The 25,186-nt window shown below is 45.9% G+C and overlaps 2 protein-coding genes across 22 annotated transcripts in view; both read right to left on the bottom strand.

Annotated features, from left to right (window-relative positions):
* The window catches only part of camk2b1 (calcium/calmodulin-dependent protein kinase (CaM kinase) II beta 1), a 59,228-nt gene extending 50,954 nt beyond the window's left edge, over positions 1–8,274 (bottom strand). For 5 of the 21 annotated variants that reach the window (XM_060053945.1, XM_060053942.1, XM_060053946.1 and 2 more), the window contains exons 1-3: positions 7,826–8,225; positions 4,401–4,495; positions 262–321 (exon numbers count right to left, since the gene is read on the bottom strand). In XM_060053945.1, coding sequence (XP_059909928.1) covers positions 262–321; positions 4,401–4,495; positions 7,826–7,887 — 217 coding nt within the window. In that variant the 5' untranslated portion in view covers positions 7,888–8,225. Of the gene's footprint in view, positions 1–261; positions 322–4,400; positions 4,496–7,825 lie in introns of all 21 variants that reach the window. The other 16 variants (XM_060053939.1, XM_060053938.1, XM_060053940.1 and 13 more) reach the window with 11 other exon arrangements.
* Positions 8,275–8,737: 463 nt separating this feature from the next.
* si:dkey-13n15.2 (protein transport protein Sec24C) lies at positions 8,738–22,142 on the bottom strand. Its single transcript, XM_060053929.1, has 21 exons — positions 21,908–22,142; positions 20,941–21,730; positions 20,583–20,659; positions 20,374–20,427; positions 20,151–20,262; positions 19,842–19,969; positions 19,239–19,374; positions 18,673–18,782; positions 18,193–18,305; positions 17,359–17,559; positions 16,436–16,532; positions 15,766–15,867; positions 15,285–15,452; positions 14,779–14,875; positions 14,214–14,362; positions 13,558–13,696; positions 12,801–12,922; positions 11,853–12,032; positions 11,226–11,435; positions 10,756–10,845; positions 8,738–9,764 (listed from the first exon to the last, which is right to left on the bottom strand). The coding sequence occupies exons 2-21, from the start codon at positions 21,680–21,682 to the stop codon at positions 9,624–9,626; spliced, it is 3,168 nt and encodes a 1,055-aa protein (XP_059909912.1). The 5' UTR covers positions 21,683–21,730; positions 21,908–22,142; the 3' UTR covers positions 8,738–9,623.
* Between the last annotated feature and the right edge of the window lie 3,044 nt (positions 22,143–25,186).

The following is a 25,186-nucleotide window of genomic DNA, read 5'->3' as shown; positions in this document are numbered from 1 at the left end:
GTGTGGGAGGTTGATGTAAGAATGTTAACAATGATAATATTGTTAACTGAATACTAGACATTTGTTTCAACAGAAGTCCTTCTGCACACTGTGAAGCTATTGACTCTTCTGACCAGAGATGATCTTTCTGAAGGAGCTGTGGTTTGGACCCCTGAAGATATGAGAAATAAGGAAGGAAAGGGGGTTGGAGAGAGGGAGGGATAGAGAGGGAGAGGAGTCGAGAGAGAGAGGGAGAGAGGAGTTGAGAGAGAGATATCGCACCTATATTGGAGTGCTTCAGCAGGCGACAGATCCGGGCCTCCCGTTCCAGTTTCTGGTGATCTGAAAGAGAGGGGAGGAGATGGCTAAAGGTTTAAAGATGAAGACACAACCAAAGCAATTTCACAATCCAACTCAGATTCCCTCCGTAGACAAATGTTAAAGGTCCTTCCTGGGATTAATAAAGTTCCATTTTGACTTCTGTAAGGGCATTTGAAAAATTATTCAAACAAGATGGCATGCAAATATAATTGTACTCACAATATGATAAGCCCTAAAAAGTAAACCATGTCAAAACAAGAGGCAAGTAATAAAATACATTGCATCAAATTGGTCAAATTAGCTTGAGACTAGAGCCCCGTTTTACACATTGCACATGTATAAGAAGCACGTCTCTGAGTTTTGCGGTCGCAGGCATCTAAGGCCAGCACAGCTGTCCACTGGGTCTGCGTGGGCCGGCCTTAGGGGACCACAGGCTGATGAATGGATGCGGAGGTGGCCGATCGATCGGTCATAAGCGACCGGGCTTCACGGCTCTGTTCGATTTGGCTCCGTTTTCTTTAGTGAGCAGTTGGAGGGATGAAGGATGCCTTCAGTACAAAGGGAGTGATTGCCTGTGTGGTCGGGCCAGTAAATGGATGGTGTTTGTGTGCGTTTTTATAAACGGGAGGGGGCGAGATGGGGTGACCGAATATGGCCGTACATTCCGTGATCGCTGTTTTTGCTCTGTGATTGATAATGGTCCCTCTAAATGACTCGATGGAGAGACAAACCGTCAGACAGACAGACAGACAGACAGGCAGTAGGCTAAATGTAGGACACAAAGATTATCAGCTGAGGAGTCTGAGCAGCCCTGCCATGTTTGCCTCTTTCCTGGATGAAGCGCATTAAATAAGAAATGAGAGAGGCCGAGCGAGCTAACAAAAGAGAGAGAGTGACTGGTCCTGGGGGGATGAAAGAGGCTGAGTGAAAGGGAGAGAGTGAGTGAGTGAGTGAGGGAGAGAATGGTCCTGGGGGGATGAAAGAGGCTGAGAGAGAGAGAGAGAGAGAGAGAGAGAGAGAGAGAGAGAGAGAGAGAGAGAGAGAGAGAGAGAGAGAGAGAGAGACTGATTACGGTGAACAGGAACAGATTACATGTAAAAGATGCAGAGAGGCGCAGACAGACAAACAGGCATTCAGAGCCATTGAGCTAGATGATAAGACAAGGCAGCAAGAGCATGAGAAATAAATTCATCGGTGGGGTTCGGAGGAGGTTATAAAGAGAACCATAAGAGAGTCATGAGTCTAAAGAGAAGCGCCGTGGAGCAAAGCATCAGCCCCGTTACAGCGGCGATGTCCTCACAGCCACGCCCCAGAGAAACCGCCGCGGCACACGCTCATCTCGTGACTCCTAAACAATAATTGGACGAGAGTTTGTCACGTAACTACTAGCGATTAGAATTATCTAGGTTGTTTAGCGATTAGAGTTAACTGTGGGAAACACTTTGGCTCATCAATCCATTACAATTAGTTAAGAGGATAGATTTTCCATGCATGGAGAATCTGTCAATCTTTATTCAACCACGCAGCAAGCCTAATGGTCTCGTTTCGGATAATTGGAAGTAAGTGCCGACAGTAATAACAAAGAGCACTAGATCACATGGTCGCTAATGCATCAATCCTAGAAACAATACCCAGTTGCACACAGCAGCAATCAGGCTACAACAGGGTCCGTTCTACACATTAATCACACAATAGTACAGGAGCACAGGAGAACAGGTCTAGTGTAAAGACGAGGCGATTTTATGTCGCCTGATCCAGTGTCCCAGGTTATTTCAGCTGTCCCAATTACTTGACTTTGGCCTATTATTGCTATTCTCTCCAATGACACAGAGCTGTACCAAACCAGGTCAAAATCTACAGCTGCATTGCAGAGTTAACACTCGCGTCTTTCTCTCTCTCACACACACACACACACACACACACACACACACACACACACACACACACACACACACACACACACACACACACACACACACACACACACACACACACACACACACACTAGATAAACGAAATTTTCGTACACTGATATACACAGCCACGCCCACCCTCAGAGACCACTGTCCACTTCTATCTGGGTACATGGCTGTGTGCCAAGTGTACCACCTGACATGTGCTGGATAGCTGGAACCATTTGATTGCTAGCGAGAACTTGGCTGAGGGGGCAAGGACTGAGTGTGTGTGTGTGTGTGTGTGTGTGTGTGTGTGTGCGCGCGCGGTGTATGTGTATGTGTGCGTGTGTGTCAGAAAGAGGTGTCCGGTGAGAGTCCCGTGCTTTAGACATGTAGGCACATGGACGCATGCCCCATCAGCTGCTCAGTGCCAAGGATGCCTCACACACACGCGCGTGCACGCGTGCACGCAGACACACACGATCCAACATCCTGCCTCTGCTAACAACACCCAGCACCCTCTTTTAACCCCCCCCGCCTCCACCCCCACACACACACACACACACACACACACACACAGACACACACACACACACACACACCTCCCTTAAAGCACATCAATCTAGCTGTAACAAAGGCCTCCTTCAAGTCATACGTTGCCTTAATCGATACACGTCACAATAAAGTAACAGGCTTTTCATATCCTCCTCTCTGTTAGAGTGAGGATTTCCTTACTGAGGCCTATAAGTGGATGAAGGGAACTGAATGAACCCAGTGCCATTGGAGAGACAACCGGTCCGGGGTGAATCACAGAGCTTCAAAGAGGAGGGGGATAAGAAACTCAGAGCGGCAATCCGAAAGCGAAAATCAATCTTACAAGGATTATTCCAGCAAACCCTTGCAGTGACTCAAGTCATTCAGCGCCTCAAGGTGTGGGAGGTAAAGAAATCTATCCTTCTGAACACCAACCGGCGACAACAACCAAAACCATCAACCACAGCAGCAGCAGCAGCAGCAGCAGCAGCAGCAGCAGCAGCAGCAGCAGCAGCAGCAGCAGCAGCAGCAGCAGCAGCAGCAGCAGCATAAGCGCCCTTCCCCCCCACCACCCTAAACATGAAACATCCCACCAGTCAAACTGGGCCAGTCACCTGGGGTCGCCGTGTGAGCACGGCAGAAGAGAAGCCCGTGTCAGAAAGGTCAGGATGCTAAAATAAGAGCAGTGTGTGATGAAGGCAGAGGATGTGCAGCCAGCTGCAGGCGCCCACTCGCCTTCCTTATGAAACAACCGTTCCATCCATTACGTTACACCAAACCCACGCGGCTCTCTCTCTCGCTCAGGTGGGATCCTCTCCCTTGCGGGACCGGGACCGCCGCGGGGGGAGGGGCTGTTCTGGACCAGCAGGGCGAGGAGCTGAGGCCCGCCAGCGTTCGTATCGGATGGCAGCCGCAACGAGACCGAGGGCACAGCTGTGTGTGCTATAAATTAATTTTTGATTTGTGCGTGCGTGCGTGCGTGCGTGCGTGCGTGCGTGCGTGCGTGCGTGCGTGCGTGCGTGCGTGCGTGCGTGCGTGCGTGTCGCGCAGGCCCCACGTATGTGTGCAGAAGGAGTTCAGAAAGGTAGCCGCCTGAGCCAATATCGTCGTGTTATCGACCGATACAGGTAGCCGGGAATAAAGGCCTGTATTAATAAAAGGCCTCTCCCCGTGCATGCTGAAGCAATGCTTACTCATGAGAACACAAGAGAAACCCAGCCCGTAAAGAAGTCATTGACGCTGGCTGAATAAATAGTTCATTCATAAAGGTATTTGTAGAGTCTTACAGATACAGAGAGTTCTGGTATTGCCGTTGCGATACCATGAGGCCCAGGCCCCAGAAATGGGTGAAATATGTCGTAATATGAAATATGTCGTACATTTTGGAAGAAGGTTGATATTTCTAACTTTGTTTATGTATGCTGCTATAAATATTGGTCTAATTTTCTTTTTACAAAACTCTATATTGGTTGCTATTGCTGGTATATAGCGAGCAAAATTGTACCTATCAACTCATGGATACATGTTCCTTCTTTTGAATGGGAAGGTTGCCGTTTAGGACGTATAACCTCGCAGAGAATTAATGCTCTTCAATTAAATGTATGTGGACGTTAAGTTTGTCAGACAAATTAAAACTATATGTGGAAAAGACAGATTGGCACTTGTTCTCACCTCTCGCAGATAACTTTTTGGTGTTGATGATTTTAGCAGCATACTCCTGGCCAGTGCACAGCTTGACACATCTGCGCACCACGGAAAATGCTCCCCTAGAAACAGAGAAGAATAAAAACATTAACACACATGTATAAGAGTCAAAACAATTGTTTTCTTTAACAAGGTCACGCCACCATCCCCTCTTCGTCTTCCTGTAACGCTTATGATCTCAACGCTTCAACTTGAAGTGTGACAATTTCACCTTTAGCTTCTAGAATATTCTGTGATCTATGTGACGCAGGATTGTTTAGTGGCTTTTCTAGAATGCAGCTTGTTGCTCAGAACATTTTGCGGTGCAAGTGATTCAGCCAGCCTTGCACAAGAATTGGCAGCGTTTATCTTTACTCACAAGATAAACGCTGCTACACTAATAGAGTGAGCTAGGGGGACTCAATCACCCCGTCAGCGCATTCTCTAAACCCTGAAGACTCGTGGAATGTGAGGCTGTCCCAATAGGCCAAGTCTTTGTGGTTGTAGTTCACCACAACCATTCCCAAACTACAGTATTTTCAGAAGCTGAAATAAAGAATCCCTCAGATCCCCAAATGCAACTGTGTTGTTTAACGACAAGACCATCAATCGATTTTCATTTCTCCAACAACTTTCCGATATCTGTATCAATCCTAAGGCTGGGCCGCATTGAACATTTATTAGTACGATAATTACGTGGAATTCTTCACGATGGGATATCGACAAATATCTCAATATGCTTATAAATTCTATTGAATTCGCTTCTGAAATACTATTCTAAACTGTCTAACTGGGGGTCATTCAATGTAAGTTTATGGTACGTATCGGACAAAAACCTTTTCTCATTGACGTTTCCAACCTCATATTCAATCATTTTGAGGGAATATCTTCACACAGTAATTAATTTATCGATAGGTGAATATCTTGATGGAAAAATATCTCTGAAAGACGATAAACGTTATTATAGAATTACTAACCATTGTTCCCCTGCTCTATCGGCTTATTAAAGGTTATATGGACAACAGACAATGAAAAAAGGCAATAGGCTGGTGTTACAAATACACTTTCTTCTTTCTTCTGGTTGGGCCAGGCCATGTGTTTGAACACATTTGCCCCAACTACTTTTCAGTTTTGATTCCCCAACCGTTGACAACCCAGCAAACAGACGGTACACAGGATTATGGTTGGACGCCTAACCAACATCAAATTAGACCTTGCCAAGACGAATTCCTCTCCAACCAGAGGCGAGTTGGGTGATTTGAATTGCAAGCCGGTTCCAGCAACTATATATCACTCGTTTAACACTTGGCTTTGAAGATCTTGGGGGCAGGCCTAGTGCCACTGGTCTGCAGCCATAAGGAGATCACAGGGCAAAATATAGATGACCACAAAGCCCAGGGTCAAAGGTGACAGCCTGGATGACCAAACACAACCAGGGCATGTGTGGCTCTGTGCAAACACACACATCCCCCCCCCCCCCCCCCACACACACACACACACACACACACTATGGAGGCGAACCTTATCAATATGGGAGCAGAACCAAATGTGGCAGCCCTTTAGTGTCACTGGTTGGCCTACTGAGAATAGCATCTCGGGATCAATGTGTTAACAAAGTGCTTGTCATTAGCGGCCTGGCCGTGCCCAGTGACCACCCCCGAGTCTCTCTCACTGGAGACGTTAAAGTGATTTACAATGGCCTCTCGCCCACTTCCCTCACCCCAGATTGAATGCTTTGGGGGGGGGGGGGGGGGGGCAGACACACACACACTCACACACACACACACTAGAGCTACTTGCATAAGGACACTCACCGTTTAGAGGATACAGATTGAGTGTCAGCTGCTCGAGGCGATTCGAAAAATAATACTTGAACTTCTTGCGCACACTCAGCAGTCACAAACATTCGCCCGCGGATACTTCAACAATACCACAGACCTAACTGACATGCTCTTGCACACGTGCACAGCCCTGAATGACACCACCTCACGCCACAGCTGCTTCTGGAAAGTTCACACTCGGGTGGAGGTGGTTGAGAAGATAAGCTACATAATAATGAGAAAATAAAGATACCTTCATACACACTGAATATAAATGTATGTTCATAGCACATAAATAGAGGTGGATGTTTGTGTCTGAGTTCTGTATTTTTGTTTGAATAGATAGACAGGTATTTCTTCAAAATGAGGTGAGGTATTTTTGCTTTAAGCATTGTCACCCACTAAGTTCTGTGGTCACTCTCAATGTTAAGTTTTGGATGCTATCTGACCACGCAGACTTCCTGAGGCATTTGACCAACAAAGCGTCAAACGTAACACCAAAAGTCTACATTTATGCTTCCTGACTGCTATCCACATTTGAATGGACACACACTAGGAGTCTAAACAAGTAATTGATGGGTTTAATACGGAATAGTGTGTATCCCCAAATTGGAAACCCAGAGCGTTTCAGTAATCCGAAACCAAACGAAATCACAAATCAATTGGCATCCAAGCTTTATATAGAAAATAGGTCATAGCCTTAGTGAAACGAACTGATAGAGAAAGAGCAGAGCTATAAAAGAAGACGACCTTCCGTATCCCACACCTGCCTGAGAGTCTTGGCTGAACGACTGTTCAAAAGTGCGCTCAAATCACCTGCCCAACCGAAGCACTTAGGCCAAGCGGCATATATGGGGCGCTGGCGAAAGACAAAAATATGTATTTTTGTAGTCTGTCCAGTCTAGCAAACACAGCTGCATATGGGGAGTATCAACTATTTATCATTAGTTTTCCCTGAAATAATTTAGAACACCCTGGCATGATATTGGACTTGTAATAGCATACGATTTTTCCATTTCCATAATCATTTATAGCGCTTACATTTTTGTCTAACCAATCATTTAAAAACTCTCTCACATATGCTGAACTGGTAAGACCTGATAAAAAACATTTTACAAAAGCCATGGTTTGTAGGTTTGAGTATAACGACATTGGTCATAGTCGCAGAGTGCATCATATTTGCATTATCTCTACAAATGTAATACACTGCGGGTACAGTTTAATCGAAGCATATCGAAACGACCCGTGCACCTCGCCTCGTGCGCTTTGCATTGGGAGCGACCTGTCAAAATGCTAAAGAAAACGTCGCCCCTTTTTTCTTACAATCTTGTAAGTAGAAAAAGGGGCGTTACTCGTGTACCCTGCTCCAACAAGACTGTCTTTCGCCAACTAAACGCCTAACACAAGTACGTCGGGTAGATAAGAAAATAGCGTATTTTCAGAGCTCCGTTTATCCTTAAATGATTGTAATAGGGTTAGGCATAATACCTTATACTTGGGATCCGCAGGATTTCAACACTACCCGGAGAATAAGTGATTCCGCAAACGTTTAACTTCAAAATGTTTCACATGATAAAGAAACGAAATACTTACTTGCCCAGCTCTTCGTATAGCTGGAATTCGTCCGTGAATCGCGTACAGGTTGTTACAGCCATGTTTCCCCGTCTCCTCCTTGTCAAGCCTGGTGCCTGGCTCCCTGGCTGTCCTCTCGAGGATTACTGATTTCTCTTAAAAGTCGGTCCGCCTGTGAGCTTCCGCCCGTTCAAAGACGGCCTGTGGAGCGTGTTTTTAATTACAACAAAAAAAGTTAATATATACTATTATACGTTAACGTGGAAGCCGAGCGCCTTGCCTGCCTGCTTGCTCTCGTCTGCTGTTTCTATCAGCTCCGGTGCTGTGTGATTCCTTCTCAGTGCGCTCGGTTTGTCTGTAGCGTGGTTTCAAGAGAAACGCCAGAGACGCGCCTCTCCGCTGCCCTCCATTGGACAGAAAGCGAAACGGCGTGCGTGGGCAACATAATCACACACACCCCGCGGTTGTACAGTGCGTACTTCCAAATAGGGGCAAATATGAGCGGTTGTTTGTGGCTGCAAAATATGTACTGCCGCGCACTCTGGAGCGCCATTCCTACAGACACACACATGTGGCAATTGAAAATGTATTTCAACCAATATGACTATATTAGTTCGAACTATGTTCTCCCTTTTGCAAAATAGTATTCTGCCCGTACGAGTAGGAGCGTGCGGGGGCGTGGCCCAATTCTGCATCTTCATTTTCAGCAACACTACTTGGCCATTCTGCACTTGACACAATGTAATAACACGTTTTTTGCAGCTCATGACGTGTCACTGTCTGTACGCCTACTTCATTATATTCTGCTGTATTATGTGAATTCTGTAGCATAGCCCAAAGATATTTTGTGGAGTAATTAGCCTACAGATTTAAGAAAGCAATAAGCGTGTGTGTGTGTGTGCGCACGCATCACATGAACAGTCTGAAAGGAAATACCCAACCATGCCATTTATTACAAGTCGTTTGGACGAAATAATTAGGCTCCCAGAGGACTTATTGTCTAGAGATCACAAATAGTCTTTATATGAATCTGTTGTTGTGCTTAGTGTCCCTTCAAAACATGCCTATGTGTTTCCTACCTTCTATAAGACCAATTAAGTACTCACAGAGAAGGCTGACACCACTTCGGCTACTGATCCAATTAGCTCCTTTCTGTACACACTGCGGCGATTGGACAGAGCGACACCAAACAGTCAAACGAGATCAGAAAGTCTCCAAGTTATTCTGTATTTCAAGAACACCCTGCCATCCACACAGAGAGCACAGTCCCTCTTACTCTCTCATTCCTTCTCTCACGGATGAGAGTTGCCATGACAATAGCACATATGAACGCTGCAAACACATTTTCATGATTTCGCGAGACGCGCGATAGCACATCGGTCACAGTTGCGGCTTAGAATTATCTTAAAATAAATGAATAAACAAATAAACAGATAAATAAGTAAAACACTCGGCGCAATACATCAAAAACACAAATTCATGTACATGTACAGTTTAGTCACCACTTCAATAAATAAATTTGATTGTTTTCAATCTTTCCCTGTGATTTCCCCGAGGCTACAATATCTTCAATTTGTGGGCCTGGTGAAAAATAGTGTATCTGAGTAGTATCTCAATTAAATAATTCAAATATATAAACACACACACATGGATATATAACAGTCCATGATTATGTCCCCCATCCGTGATCCGGTGTGTGTGTGTGTGTGTGTGTGTGTGTGTGTGTGTGTGTGTGTGTGTGTGTGTGTGTGTGTGTGTGTGTGTGTGTGTGTGTGTGTGTGTGTGTGTGTGTGTGTGTGTGTGTGTGTGTGATGGGTTTTCACTGCAGCAGCTTCACTGAGTTGATGTGAAGGTGGTAGAGGAAGTCAGCGTAGGAAGCTCCCCCGTTGGGACTCTTGTCCTCCACCAGGTGTCGCTGCAGCGCCTCCTCACACCCGTCCCCCTGCTTCACCACCCACAGCTAAGCAACACACGCGCGCACACACACACACGCCGGCACACACACATACACAGACACAAAGAGACAGACACACAGACACACAATGAGTGAGCATGAGTACTACTACGGCCAAATACTAAATACATTATAACATACAAGCAATGTAGCCTAACCCTAACCGTTTAAGTTTGAACAGTGTGCTACGGTAGCTGTCTGGAAGGGCTGATTTGTGATCACACATTGGGACCGCCGGCGCATGTCAACGGGAAGTGTGACCTGGGTGATGATTCTGACACTGTGCAAAGCCTGGTCTGACAAGAGACATGTCAATGAAGACCATGCCGGTCAGAATGATTAAACCATCATGTTCGTCTTGCCTCGCTTCCCCTCCATATCCGGAACCAGTTATAATTGTTAAAATGTAGTTTTTTTTTTATTAATTTTTGATTTTTAGAAGGTTTTATCCTTTTTATTGTAGAGTAAGACAGGAAGGTATGGGAGTGAGAGGAGAAGACCTGCAGCAAAGGGCCAAGGGCAGGAATCGAACTCCGGTCGCTGCGGTAAGGATTGGGCCTTAATGGTACGCGCTCTACCCGGTCAACCACCGGAGCGCCCCAAAATGTACATTGTTGTACCGATTCGGTCGAAGAGCATTTTCGAGTGAGTGTGCTTTTTTGGAGTGGGGCTTTAAACTAATTTAAACCATACCAATATCGCGAAATCGTATTTTGGAATCAATGTTAAGCCTGAAAGTACAGAGGGTGTGTGACAGTTTGTGGGGACTATAAAAACAGTGAATCTCCCTTCAAGGACTCACCATGCATACCAAAGCGCTACTGCTGTTGCCTACATTCATGGAGAATGCGTGCTCATGGCAAATACTCTTGATAAATAATACTGCTAACTTAGGTTTTACTGGACGGTATTGGCCTTGAAAGCAGAAGAAGTATAGAACTGGCATCGACAAAAGAAAATCTGTATACGTTATATAAGCACACCCCAGTACACTGACCTTGCGGGCGTAGGGAGCCTGGGAACTGAGCGTGTCGATGAGAGAGCAGACTCTGGTGGATAAGGAGTTGTCCAGAGAACACATCTTTGTCTGAGGGTGCGCGCAAAGACACACACACACACACACGCACAGTGAGTGTGAATTCCTTCCAGAGTTCTATAGATTATAATTGTGTTATAATCCAAGCTAAAATCAAATAAACTAGCTATCCATTAATAGGCCTAGCATCATTTTTTTGCATCAGTTCAAATTTGAGATCCCAATCACAGAGGTTTTATCAGCCAATTATTATTAATTAATTAATGCTGCATCCCTTATTTTTAAACACACACACACACACACACACACACACACACACACACACACACACACACACACACACACACACACACACACACACACACACACACACACACACACACACACACACACACACACACACACACACACACACACACACACACACACACCTCGCCGGAAGGCAGGGAGGAGAAGCAGCTGGCGTTGAAGAGCTGGACCAGGGTGGCCGGGCGGACGTGGCTCCCCACCCAGAGAAGGAGGGCCAGGGGCCCGCTGACCAGGTAGAGGCCCCCCTGCTCCAGGCTGTCTGCTGTGCAGCGCAGCCCGTCAGCGGGGTCCGGGGGGCCCGCCGCGTCGCTGCAGTCCTCTACACACCTGGGCTGAAGGCGGAAAAAACAAAGAGGCATTACAGTTTTACAGTCGTAGGTGTTCAGAGAGCTGAATGACTGAACCCATGGCTGAGCCAATAAGGGCCGTGCAATAACGCTGTCTCCAAACTAGTTTAATCGAGTTGAAAAGATTTTTTTTATTATTATTATTTTTATGGATATTTATTTCATTCATAAAAAAAGAAGAGCGGGATACATATTTGTACATTATTTTCGATTTGTACATTGTTTTCGAGCATTTTGTGTGTCTTTTTTTGGGGACATTTCAAAGTTCTCAGTTACAAAGTGTTTATTTAAGGGGAAGGGGTAAGGGGTAGAAATGGGATTGGGCCTTAATTCATCATGTCTTCAAACTCTTTTCTTATTTTTCCCCCATAATCTGGCGGCCCGTGCCGAGCCCCTCCTCACCAGCGGGAGCAGCAGAGGGTAGAAGTGGGCGGCGGTGCTGGAGGCGTCCATGCGCAGGACCTGGCACCGCAGCTGCAGCCGCTGGTGGACCGAGCTGCGCAGGCCGGGCAGCAGCACCTCGCTCTTCCTCAGGCTGTTGATGTAGACGGGCAGCGGGCGGAGCGGCGGAGGCAGCACCAGCTGGGGAGGGTGCACACACACACACACACACACACACACACACACACACACACACACACACACACACACACACACACACACACACACACACACACACACACACACAATGTCATACTTGGTCGGCTTTCTAATGGAGTTTGTTAACGGATTTGGCCTGTTTGTTAAAGGTGACATATTGTACCACCAGGTGTGAGTGTGATTAGCCGTTACAAGCCGTTTTGAAAATCGGCCTCTTCTGACATCCCCAGTGGGCGTGTCCACCTAGATGTATGACGGATAGACGTGCAACGTTTGCTACAGTAGTCCACTGGGTAGGCTGGTAGACGGATCTATCCAGCACAGATCTAGGTGGACACGCCCACTGGTGATGTCAGAAGAGGCATAGTTTCAAAACGGCGGGTAACGAGTAATCACACTCACACCTGGTGGTATATTATGGGACCTTTAAGGGGTTAATTGTTGACATTGTTGAAAAAAAAACATAATTTTCTGTTAGAATCATTCTCTGTTTTGAGAAAGCTACTTAGCAGTTCCATTGCCTGGGTCCGTCAAAACTAAGAAAGAACTATGGGAGCTGCCAAACACTAGTTTACAATACAATGGATGTACGATATCGGAACATGTCTGCACGGCGAAAAGAGTGTGTGTGTGTGTGTGTGTGTGTGTGTGTGTGTGTGTGTGTGTGTGTGTGTGTGTGTGTGTGTGTGTGTGTGTGTGTGTGTGTGTGTGTGTGTGTGTGTGTGTGTGTGTGTGTGTGTGTCTCTCTACCTGTCCTGTAGAGACACAAGCAGAGCTGCAGTGTTTACGGTAACAGGCCAGGGCTGCCGTGACCTCTGCCTGCAGTTCCCCCCTCAGGTCCTGCAGAGGGCGCTCCAACACCGCACAGTAGGCTGGGCAATGACAAAAGAACAATCAAATAAAACCTCAATGCTGTTCCTCTATGTGTCACTATTGTGTTTTGGTTAGTTTCCATGTGTTATAAAAAACAGGCTACGTAACCTCCTGACATGAAATGATTTGGAATGACACTAATGAGCAAAACATTGAATTATAATAATTATTTAAGGATATTTTTTTGTATGAAATGTAAAAAAAGTATGATTTTATTTCCTATTCCTATCGTAGATATGCAAAATGTTCATTTAAATATTTATCCACCACAATTGGGTCAAATGCTTCATGAATTAAAGTTCTAACAAAAAATTATATTTTCAACAGTAGGTCATAGGTCATAGAAATCTCAGTTTCTAAGTCAATCTGCATCGATGAAATGTTTCTCAAACATCCCGAAGATATACCCAGATTATCAATCCCTGCTTTTCACATCATCCTGCATATATGTCAGCCATTAGCCTAACAGGCAATTCTTCCGTTGTTGTATTTTGGCTTTTTATGAATTACATGTGTACATGTTTGTATGTATGTATCATGTATGACAACTGCATCCATGCTTGTGAAGCACTTTGCGACCCTGTTTTGAGGAGCGCTTCATAAGTATGGGCAACACGGGGTACAGCCAGCCTACTCTTCTTGCAGTAGAAGGAAAGCAGCGTCTGCGCCTGGCAGTGGCGGAACGTGTCCAGCAGGTGGCGAGAGCAGCGCAGCACCAGCGTGTGAACCCTGCTGCGTCGCTGTCCCGCCGCGTCGCTGTAGGTGGCCGTTACCTAGGAGACGGGGTTGGAGAAGGGAACATCCTGTAAATAGCTCTGCAATCGATTTAGCCTAGTATTTAGGCTAATGTGAACCCTGAAGTGGTGCACGCGTGCCAACGCTGCTCGGTGATTTGCACGCGTGCACTCTGTTCACACGGTCAGCCCTGAATGCCCCTCACTCTGTTATGTGAACAGAAATGCATTGGGCGCATGGATCAAATAATCCTCTATAATCTCAGGTCAAGTGTGGGGGTCGGATAGACGACACACAGTCAATCCTAATACAGCAAAAGCCGGAATTAAATTAGGTGTTGGTAAGTATTCTTGGATAAGCGTACAGGTAAAGGCGTTGGTGTTGAATTGGACTGGCGGAAACCAAAATGTGCTAGCATTGATTTATATTAAAGCCAGATGTGTGTGGGTGTGTATGTGTGTGCGTGTGTGTGTGGATGCGTGCGTGTGTGTTTCTGTGAGACATTGGGTTTTATTATAATATCAAAAAAAAAAATATTAACTGTGTTGCACCCACCTGTATAGCCACGCCCCTCTTCTCATCCAGATCCCTCAGGTATGCAAGTTCTACAGCTAGTGTTGTCCTCCAATCAAGGGTTGCCAGGGCAACCTGGCTGGGCTTGTCCCCGGGGTTGAAGAGCCCGTAACAGCCAGAGACACGCAACTCTGAAGACACAGCACATGAAGTCATCAGCGGAATCAATACTGGTTGTATTTATGTCTCAGGCACATTCACAGTGAGACACACACACAGTGTGTGTGTGTGTGTGTGTGTGTGTGTGTGTGTGTGTGTGTGTGTGTGTGTGTGTGTGTGTGTGTGTGTGTGTGTGTGTGTGTGTATACACCTAATATACAACATCTAAACTGCTGGCAGGTTTGACAGTTTGTTTGGAAGTATTTATGACAAATGAAAATATGTAAAATAATAATATGTAGGATTATTTTGCATTGCAAACCAAATGTTTGTTTTTAATTTAATGTGTCAGATTCCAGGATATTAATTTACAGACTACCAAAATCATAATCTGTCGACACGTGCAGACAGAACAGATTCAAATATAGAAAGACAGGCAGACAGTCACCTTTGCTGACATGAATCCTGAGCTGAGCCTTGTAGACTGTCTGAGCCTCCATGGTTCTCCTCAGGTCTGTGCTGAAACACTGCCTCTCCAGCTCCCCCTGTGGGTCAGCAGCCCACATCACAACACCTCGCCTCACCCTCTGAGCCACACTGACCGCCAGTTCACACTATAATCCCATCCCAACCTAGCCTATCCTAGGTAAAGCCAGGCTACGACGTAGCCAAACATGCAGCCCGCTGTGGGGCAGAAGAGTTGTGGGTCTCTTGGATGTTGAAGTTCTAGATTTTAGTTTTTTCCAGTGGAAAAGGCAATAAACCATTATTTTCCATACTATAATGCATAGATCACATTTAATCTAGTACACATGACTAGTAATTAGTAAATGAGTAATTCATCAGAGAGTTGAATGTTAAATACAAGATTATAATACGTTTTTGTTAGCTGTGTTCTTGAACATACTTCAATAACCATTTAATTGCTTAGATTAATATTCATAATAATCATACCTGCAGGTTATTGTAAACATAAAGAACTCCTCCTGTTAGATAGGGGATGTTTCCTGGCCAAGCCCCTCCCACATCCTGTTGGGAGAGCATGAATAGGTGCACACCACAGCCCTGATTGGTGCATTCCCTGGCCATTGAAACAGCAGGATCTGATGGCTGAAAGATAGACTACAACACAAAACACAGAAGGGGAATTAGCTGAGTGAGTGAGTGAGTGAGTGAGTGAGTGAGTGAGTGAGTGAGTGAGTGAGTGAGTGAGTGAGTGAGTGAGTGAGTGAGTGAGTGAGTGAGTGAGTGAGTGAGTGAGTGAGTGAGTGAGTGAGTGAGTGAGTGAGTGAGTGAGTGAGTGAGTGAGTGAGTGAGTGAGTGAGTGAGTGAGTGAGTGAGTGAGTGAGTGAGTGAGTGAGTGAGTGAGTGAGTGAGTGAGTGAGTGAGTGAGTGAGTGAGTGAGTGAGTGAGTGAGTGAGTGAGTGAGTCTTACCTTTGGCTTGTTTGAACCAAAGAACCCTGAGAATTGTGTGTCTTCCCCCTCCGTTAGGGGAGCAGTGTGGAAGAGTAGTAGTTTACCGGGACAACTCATGGCCTAAAAAACAAAAATTAAATTAATTAAAAATTATATAAATATGTAATATACTGTACAATTAGTATTGCCTTCTGCTTTTAGTATTGCATACTAACAGTACTCATTACCCAATCTGTGTGTGGCTTGATTTAAGGCTAATTATACCCATTAGAATAAAAAAAAACATCACAATAACATCAATAGTTAATAAGAAGGTATCAAAGCAAGCCACATCACTTTCAAACTACCAGGGGCATAGCAACAGTCGGCATAGCAACTGCAGTTGGGATGCAAATCGGACAACTAAGATTACGAGCGGCGTGGAAGCCGGATGCGCAGCACGTGAACATCTGTTGGGTGTTTGTCATGGGGGTGGTAACGTCTGATTGACGTTGATTGACGGCACTCAGCTTTGACTTCCCGACGCGACTCAAACCCTCGGAGCTCCTGTCAGCAGCGGCCCTTCTGTCCTCCAAACCACAAGACCTCCGCCTGTCCTCAGACATCCCCCCTGAACCACTCGGGTGGGAACCCACTTCACACCGCCTCTTGTTTTTCCTATCCTTTCCGTTGCAGTACCACCACTGACCTGTAGTATAGAGAGTCCAGCTCTGATGGGCAGCTCAACGGGAACCCCGTGGGTCTCCCCTCCATCCGGACTGAACAGGGGGATATGCTGCAACACACTAGTGGACAGCACACACACACACACACACACACACACACACACACACACACACACACACACACACACACACACACACACACACACACACACACACACACACACACACACACACACACACACACACACGTTATAACAAGATCAATACAAATGTAGTTCTTGGCCCCTGATGTTAACATTTCTGCCAAAGGGCTTTAAGAGTGTTAGCCCTCAACGGATGATTTGAGCTGCTTCCAAACGTAAAGTACAGACACCCTGAAAGCTCGACGCTCTGCATCTTAAGAAAACCCAAGCGAATAGACCAAATGCAGAAAAAATAAGAAAACATCTTCAATAATCTGACAATGCACGCCAAGTAGTTAGAAAATACGATGCAAAAGAATTCTGGGAAATAGGACTACAGCACAATGTTTCTGTAATGGGTTGTGTCTCTGTGTTGTGTTTTGTAAATGCTGCACATGTGTCTGAATGTCCTTGTTTTTTTTTCTATCTGAATGTGCTCTACTCAGTTGTAGTGCATCGAGATCTCAGGGCCACCCTACTTTAGAACATTATTTGAAATCAACCAGTGCTTCAGAATATGCCAAGGTCCTCTTCCCCAGAATGAATATGCCATACCATGGCTGCTGAGAGAGTAGTCTGCAGGACTATCAGGTCTAAGGTATAAGAGAAATAAGTGTTTATTTATTATGCTGATCATTTAGAAACTGTCAAAAAGAAAGGATAAAGTAACCAAATTTCAACCAAAAAATCAGGATGATCGGAAATGCTCAGTGGACTTCAGTCCGGTGTCGCCCCGTGTGTGTGTGTGTGGGGGGGGGGGGTACCTGTCAATGCTGTCCATGCAGTCTCTGAGCGACACCAGGAGCCCGTCCCTCACAGGGAGCTGTAGGTCGTCCGTCTCCGTGACAACCAGCATGTGTGGGCGGGACAAAGCGGGGCTGAGGTCGTACAGGTGGATCCTGCTGTCGTAGGTCATCAGGCCCACCCTGAGGTCTGCTGGGGGGGTTTCAGGGGTGCCATGCTCCCTGAAATACAACAACAACAACAATGAGGACTGTTAGGAGTCACAAAAGGTATTCATTCCCCTGTGAACTCTGAAGCCCCTCGAACACCAAAAGTGCCCTTGTCTCACGGGACACAGTCACACGGCAGTAGGGGCCGATGACACGTGTCCCCAAGAGATTTTGAGTGAATCCGGTTGATTGGTGAAGATGAATTGTCTCTGAATGTATTTTTGACCAGCAATAATACCACATTTTAACTGCATTTGCTACCTGTATTAGAATAGACTAGATGTTGTTTGATGACTATCAACAACCCTCACTCTATATTCTTCTTTAAAAGGCAATATTTTGATGAAGGCCATATCAAATAATAAAAGTTTCTATATTTATCCTTTTCGTATTGTGTGTATATAGACATTGTGTATATTTTTGGTTTGTTTGTTTTAACAATACTTTATTTTGCGACCTAATCCTTACCCTTCCCTTCAGGTATTAATAAAGTTAGTTAATAAATTAGGTATTTTTTTCTATCCATAAAAAGATAACAACACCTCAAAGAGTTGATGTCAATGGTGTCATGAGGGCATGAGGGCACATGAGGGCGCCAAAGCCCTGGTGTGTGAGTGAGCGATGGAGAGAGAGGGCATACGTTACCTGTGTAGAGAGTGGAGCAGGGTGCGTATCTGTTGTGTTACATAGTCCAGGTGTCCACCTCTCAGCGCTGGGGGGGAAACGTCCAGAGCCAGCAGGAGAACAGCTGCCTCCCCCTGGAGGAAACAAAGCACCGAGTTGATATGGACAGACACGCAAACACACCAACACTTATGGGCAGACAGGCACCAACACAAAATATATCTTAGGAGTATGTGCACAGTATAACCAAACCTACTGAAATTAACAGAGGCATACACACATTATGAACACACACACACAATGGTACACACACACACTCACTCACAAAAGCACACACACACACACACACACACACACACACACACACACACACACACACACACACACACACACACACACACACACACACACACACACACACACACACACACACACACACACACACACACTCACTCACTCACTCACTCACTCACTCTTCCTTAACGGGAGATAAAAGTGGACCTTGTTGGGGTGGAGTATCTCGTAGGACCCCATGCGGAGCTCCGGCCTCTGGTCGCGGTCCACACGCACGCCTTCCACTCCTGCAGTGGGTTGGTAGTGCTGCCAGGGCACTGGGAGGCCAAGAGGAAGAGAGGGGGATAGAAGAACAGTCCGCTAAGAGGGAGACTAGACGTGTCCACTGGTCTGTTATAAAACAATCCCGGTCTGTTTGTATGATTTTATGCATTTTACTACTATTGATTCAATTATTTTATTGGTATTATTGTGTCCAAAGCAACAAACTGTGATTATTCAAGATATTACAATCAATGTTTTTAGCTGACGATTTTATCCAAAGCCACCTACAATAGGCGCCTTCGACCATGAAGATACAACCCAGAAATTGCAAGCTACGTACATGTACATACAATTGATCAAGTAAAGTGCTACATTTTAGAAACGAGCGATGGAGGATTTCTTAATCTCTCTTTAACTCTTGAATTCTTAATCCACACTATTGTGTGTATGGTAAATGGTCATTGTAACCAATAAGACTACGATGCGAAGGGTGCGGAGGGTGCCCTTACCATCGTTGAATTTCCCACAGAACGGGCAGTAGAACCGTTGACCACAGTCCTGCCAGCTCATAGCAGGACACATGGAGGCCCCACACTCCCCGCAGCCCTTCAGACACTCCTGTTCACTGCAGAGCGGGAGGGCTCCCTGGTGGGCCACGACACACACACACACACACACACACACACACACACACACACACACACACACACACACACACACACACACACACACACACACACACACACACACACACACACACACACACACACACTAAGCCAATTCAAACAGTGTCTCGCAGAGAGAAAAATGGAGAGTCCAACACGCTCACAAAGCCAATAGGATGTGCCCTCACTCCTATGACGATGAGATTGAACAACAGCAAAACCCATCGGCCTATGTTCGCCGTTACATTCAGGACTATTGATGGATACACAAACGCCTCTGATCAGCCTTACATTGAGTTGTTTGCTCACGTTTTAGATCAAAATCGGATTTTTAAATTCCAACAGACAGAGACATAATTCCACCAGGAGTTGACGCTTCTAAAAGTTCACAAGATAAGAAAAAAAAATAACCATGGGGCACGTCTACAACGTGTGGCCAGCACTGACCTCTCCGGGACCCAGGGGGGCGATGGGTGAGAGCAGAGCTCCCAGGGGCAGGCGGCTGAGCTGGGCGGCCTGGGCCTCGCAGGGAACCCGGTAGGTGGTGCAGCGGATGGCGCAGGGACTTGCGCTGCCTGGAGTTTGAAAACAGACAAGAGACAAGAGACAGGGGCCATGGAGGTCAGCCTGCAGCAGCCTTAGAACAACACAAAGTAAATAAAAGAGTAAATAAAAGTGCAAAACCGCATCGAAAAAGAGTGAGTGGGATATTTAATGAGCCCAGGACCCTGTCTGCGTCTATCTGTGTGTCTCTACCTCCGTCCTCTATGATACAACGAGTGGTGGCCAGGGGAGGGAGGGACGAATCGGGCCCAGACCTGTAGACCTTCCCTTCCCACTCTGCACGGTCTTCTGCCATCACCCGCACCTGAGGGAGAGAAGAATAGAGATAGATAGAGAGAGATGGATGGATGAGAGTCTCCCAAATCAGACTTTAGATGTATATCTCCCTATCTCTATCACTAACAGACGGACTCACAGCACTTGGAAGGATCTTGGGGTCCAGGCCGTAGCGGGACTCAGAACTGGGGGACTGGAGGAGAAAATAAAAACACAAACCAGATCAAACCCTTCTCTACGATGACTCCCTCATTCGTCCAACAGGGCTGATGGTCAGTCTACTCCTCAGTTATCCGTGACGTTCCCTAGCATAGCGGGTAGAGGACAGAGGCCCAGGCTGAGGCTGACCTGGGCTGCATCGCTCCCATCAAGGCCCTGGGATCCTGGGTGTAGGGGCTCCTGGGGGACCGCTTCATAGATGGGCCCTGGGGAGGGAGGGAGGGAGGGAGGGAGGGAGGGAGGGAGGGAGGGAGGGAGGGAGAGCGCAAAGCAGTAAACTAAACACAATGTGTTCCCACACTACGGTGGAGTAGATGATCCTTTCAACTTCCCATGAGTAATATAATGTACAATTTGGAAATTGGGGAAATGATTAAGGTTTAGAAAATATCGATCACGCTTTGCATATTCATTCATCCACAATTGCACACCGGTGTATCGGAGCATTGTACAGTATTAAGTATTGGTCAGTCCGTCAACCACTCACCCCCATCGCGGGCTGGAAGTGTCCACTGAGGCTGCCGTTGTATCGGGGAGGAGGGTGACAAATGAAGTGGAACAGAACCGGCAAGAGGAAGAGGAAGCGTTGCTCTTTTCACGTGTGCGTAAGCAGTCGGAGAACTGCTGTGGTGTCCGTGGCTCAGACGTTGTCCATTCGGAGGAAGGCCATTCAGAGGAAGACTGCTGGACACGCAGTGTTGATTTAGAGGCTGCGCGCCGTTTAAAACATGCTGATCCGTATACGGTGGCAGACACGGGGCGGCTGGAGACTCTCTGTTAGCTTCGTGAAGGGGGGGGTATAGTGAGGCAGGTGGGGGTCGGCAGAGCTGCAGCTCTTGGTTTGCCAGCTGAGGTGTCGTCGGATCACTCTGTCGACTTCCATTGGAATGCATCGGTGAAATGCCAAGGCTTTGGCATGGGTCCAGCCCTTGCATGTGCTGGGTGGGGTTCGCATGCAGTGCATTGGATGAGGGGCAGTGGGCAGCGATGTCATGTGTATTCCAGTGAGTGTGGCATGGGGGCGATGGGATGTTGTTCTGATAGAAGTAGCTGTGCTGTGGGGCTGGGGGCGTGCTGGCCTCCTGGAGCCCAGGGTGAGTCGGTGAGCCCAGGGTGAGATGCTGAAAGTTGGGCAGGGTGTCGTGGTGAAGGTTCTGTGGAGTGAAGTTGTGGTCTGGCTGTTGTGTTGTATCCATGGTGGACTGAATTGCGGTGGAGACATTCACCATCTCCCATACCAACCAATCACAGCCTGGAGCCCGAAAAACACATACTCACTGCAAAACAAAAACAAAATACATTGAGAGTCCCTAAACTGTCAGTTCGATATTGAGCTATGACAAATGCAGAAAACGTTAAAGATATCCTGATAGTATATTATAATGTTTTATATATCAGTTAGAGAAGATAATTGGGTTTAGTCTATCAGTCTATCATTAAAATTGGTATCATACCTTTGCGAATATCGAGTAAACGATGCCTGTTTCACTACACTGCCGCTGTAATGTGCTCATTTAATCTATGAGGCTGAAGACAACATTTGCAGTTTGAAACATGACATGCACAAGGAGTGTGTGCATAAAGTGTCTGTGAAGAGAGGTGCAGACATTCTTGCATCTGCACGTAATGTTAATAAGAATCTTGCTGTTGGTCGCAGGTCGTTCGGTGATGCCGCAGATGCTGCAGCGTTTCCGCCCACAACATTTGGAACGTCCGGCAACGAATTTTCAAAATAAAACCAGTCCAATATATAAAGCTACCTATCTACATCTTCGTCATCCGAAATCGTATTTCTGATCGAAGTTTATTACTGGATAGACGGTTAATTCGGTTGTTGGTGTTTTTTAACCTTTCATATCAAGTAAAAGCACATTTTATTTGAAAGGATGATAATCAACATGACCTTCTTAACAGTCGATGTGCAATATGTATTTGGGGCTTCAGCTATTTCTAAATACTAAATTCCCTCCTGCAACAAAAGCCTGATGCCTGATTGCAAACATGGAGGCCCTTGCCAAAAGTCCTACATAGTCATCATATCATTTAATTGGTTCATTATTGAATCAAAATAGGTCACTGGTTCACAGTACTGGCTGGTTTAGATAGTAAATGTATTAAAGTAGCAAAATAGGCTACTTACAGGCCAACTACTACTATTTTAAAAGAAAAAAACAAGTCTTCAGCTTATTTGACAGTTATCTACAGCCTGGAGAGGAGACAGCTCCTAATATTGCAACAATTTGACTTCGGCTACCTATTTATTACAACTTTGTAATACTCACGAATTAGGTTTGGTTTTTTGCAATGTTTTAAAAGTATGTCCTAACTTAGAACTGGTACGATAGTGGTTGCTTCACTTCGAGACGAGTACTTTGAGTTTCGCAGGAAGCTCTGATGTTGTCATCTTTTGACAGCAGATGGCGCTGTTATATAGGATCCTTGATGATTCAATCATAGACTTGCTCAGCTGATGATCCTACAAAGTCCCATCAAGCACAGCTACAAACTATCCACTCTCTGCTGTTTATGTGTGTGTGTGTGTGTGTGTGTGTGTGTGTGTGTGTGTGTGTGTGTGTGTGTGTGTGTGTGTGTGTGTGTGTGTGTGTGTGTGTGTGTGTGTGTGTGTGTGTGTGTGTGTGTGTGTGTGTGTGTGTGTGTGCGTGCGTGCGTGTGTGAGTGTGTGTGTGTGTGTGCGTGCGTGTGTGTGTCTGGTGTGTTTCTGTGTGGGTGTGTGTCTGGTGTGTGTGTGTCTGGTGTGTATCTGTGTAGGTGTGTTCAGGTGTGCACCCCCATGCCAGTGGAACCTACATGCATTTACAGTTACACACACATACTCTGATCCCTCAAGTAAAGGTGCAGAGGAACTAATATGTTTCCCCATAGAGACAGAGGTGGAAAAGCACATTTATCCCTTGGAGGATAGATGCACACATTCTAAGCCTACTTAAGTTCTACTTTTCAAACACTCACTCACACACACACACACACACACACACAAACACACACACACATACACTCACACACAAACACACACACACACACACACACACACACACACAAACACACACACACACACGCACACACACACGCACACACACTCAACCACAAGGGCATCAACTTGGATTGTTAAAGATTAAAAGGTGAGATCGTCCATTGTCAACTGTCACTTGTAAATTGTCATGCTTGCTGCGCATTCAGTCCCACCCCCACCCGGCTCGGGTTAAGAATAAAGAGGGTGAACAAGGCCCATAGGCATCTTTCACGTGAATATTGCTCCATTAATTACATAGTAGTGACATTTGCGATAATAGCGACCAATACGTTTGATGGTCACATGGTGTGTGTCACGTGACCAGGGTCAAGGCTTGTGGCGGTGCTCCTGTGCAGCCATTTTCTGCATGATTCATTGATAATGTCAAGCCAAGCTTAACCCCGAACTCTGTCTCTCCTGTCTGAGCTAATCCCTCCATACCCTCCTAAATGCCACTGCAAACTACCTTTTGTGTCTGATAGCTCCTCCTCTCCTCTCTAGCTTTCCCTCAAACCAAAGCGCTTTAAAATCAGTGCCTCATTCACCCAATCAGACACGCATACATACACAGACTGCATTGTTGATGTATGAATTCCAGCTCTAGTATTCTTCTCCTAGTCCGCTTCCTCCTCTTCCTCTTCTTCCTCCTCCTCTGCTTTGATGGTTTCTGTGTGGGAGTCACCTGGGCTCAGAGGAGAGTTCTACCTTCAAAACAGACAGACAGACAGACGGACAGACAAACAGACAAACAGACAGACACAGATGAAGAGTCAATTTCAACCCTTTGATGTATATAATTATTTTTTTGTGTGCATGGTTGATTTGTGTGAGAGAAAGTGAGAGAGAGAGACAGAATATTTGCGTGTGTGTGCGTCTGTGGGGTGTGATTGTGTTTCTGCGTTTGTGTATGCTCGTCCTCTATCTGCCTCTTATCTGAAGCATGTGAAAATGAAATTCAAGCCAACAAAGACGTATTTTGTTGCATCATCAGACACATAAACACACACACACACACACACACGCACACACACACGTACACGTACACACACACACACACACACACACACACACACACACACACACACACACACACTTGTTTTGTATCCGAATTTTATTCAGAGGATTTTGCATCATCATTTAGACATGCATACAGTCTCTTCAATTTTGGGTACTTAAAAGAAACCCAGCCTCAAACTTGAGTCATTGTGTTCAACTGTGTGTGTCAGTTACTCAGCCTATTCCAGCTAGCCCTTTTTGCAGTTTGTCAGAAAAATGTCTTCTATTTTTCCGTTGTTGCTCGGCTATTGAACCGTTTCTTTGTTTTTTTGGTTTTGCAGCTTTTAGTTTTTCTTGTTTTACTTTGCCAAGTTCTTGAAGTTTCAAATAAATCAATGCTTCATGGTTTGAATAGTTGTTAATTACTTTCGATTTTTGAGTCTTTTGATGTTTTTTAACATTCTGGATGATTTTATTACTACAATTATTTTATTTATTTTTACATGCAAGCTGAGTTTGGCCCTGAGTTCAGATTCTGCTCTCTCAGTCCAGCACACACCAAGTTAGAGCAGTACTCAAACCCCCAGCAAACGCTGATGAAAGCACCATCAAGAGCATGATAGAGTAAGTGAGGGAGAGAGAGAGAGAGAGAGAGAGGGAGAGAGAGAGAGAGAGAGAGAGGGAGAGAGAGAGAGAGAGAGAGAGG

This window comes from Gadus macrocephalus, chromosome 6 (assembly GCF_031168955.1).
Source record: "Gadus macrocephalus chromosome 6, ASM3116895v1".
Lineage (NCBI taxonomy): Eukaryota > Metazoa > Chordata > Actinopteri > Gadiformes > Gadidae > Gadus > Gadus macrocephalus.
Note: the sequence above shows the minus strand (reverse complement) of the source record. Positions and strands in the feature narration are given on the sequence as shown.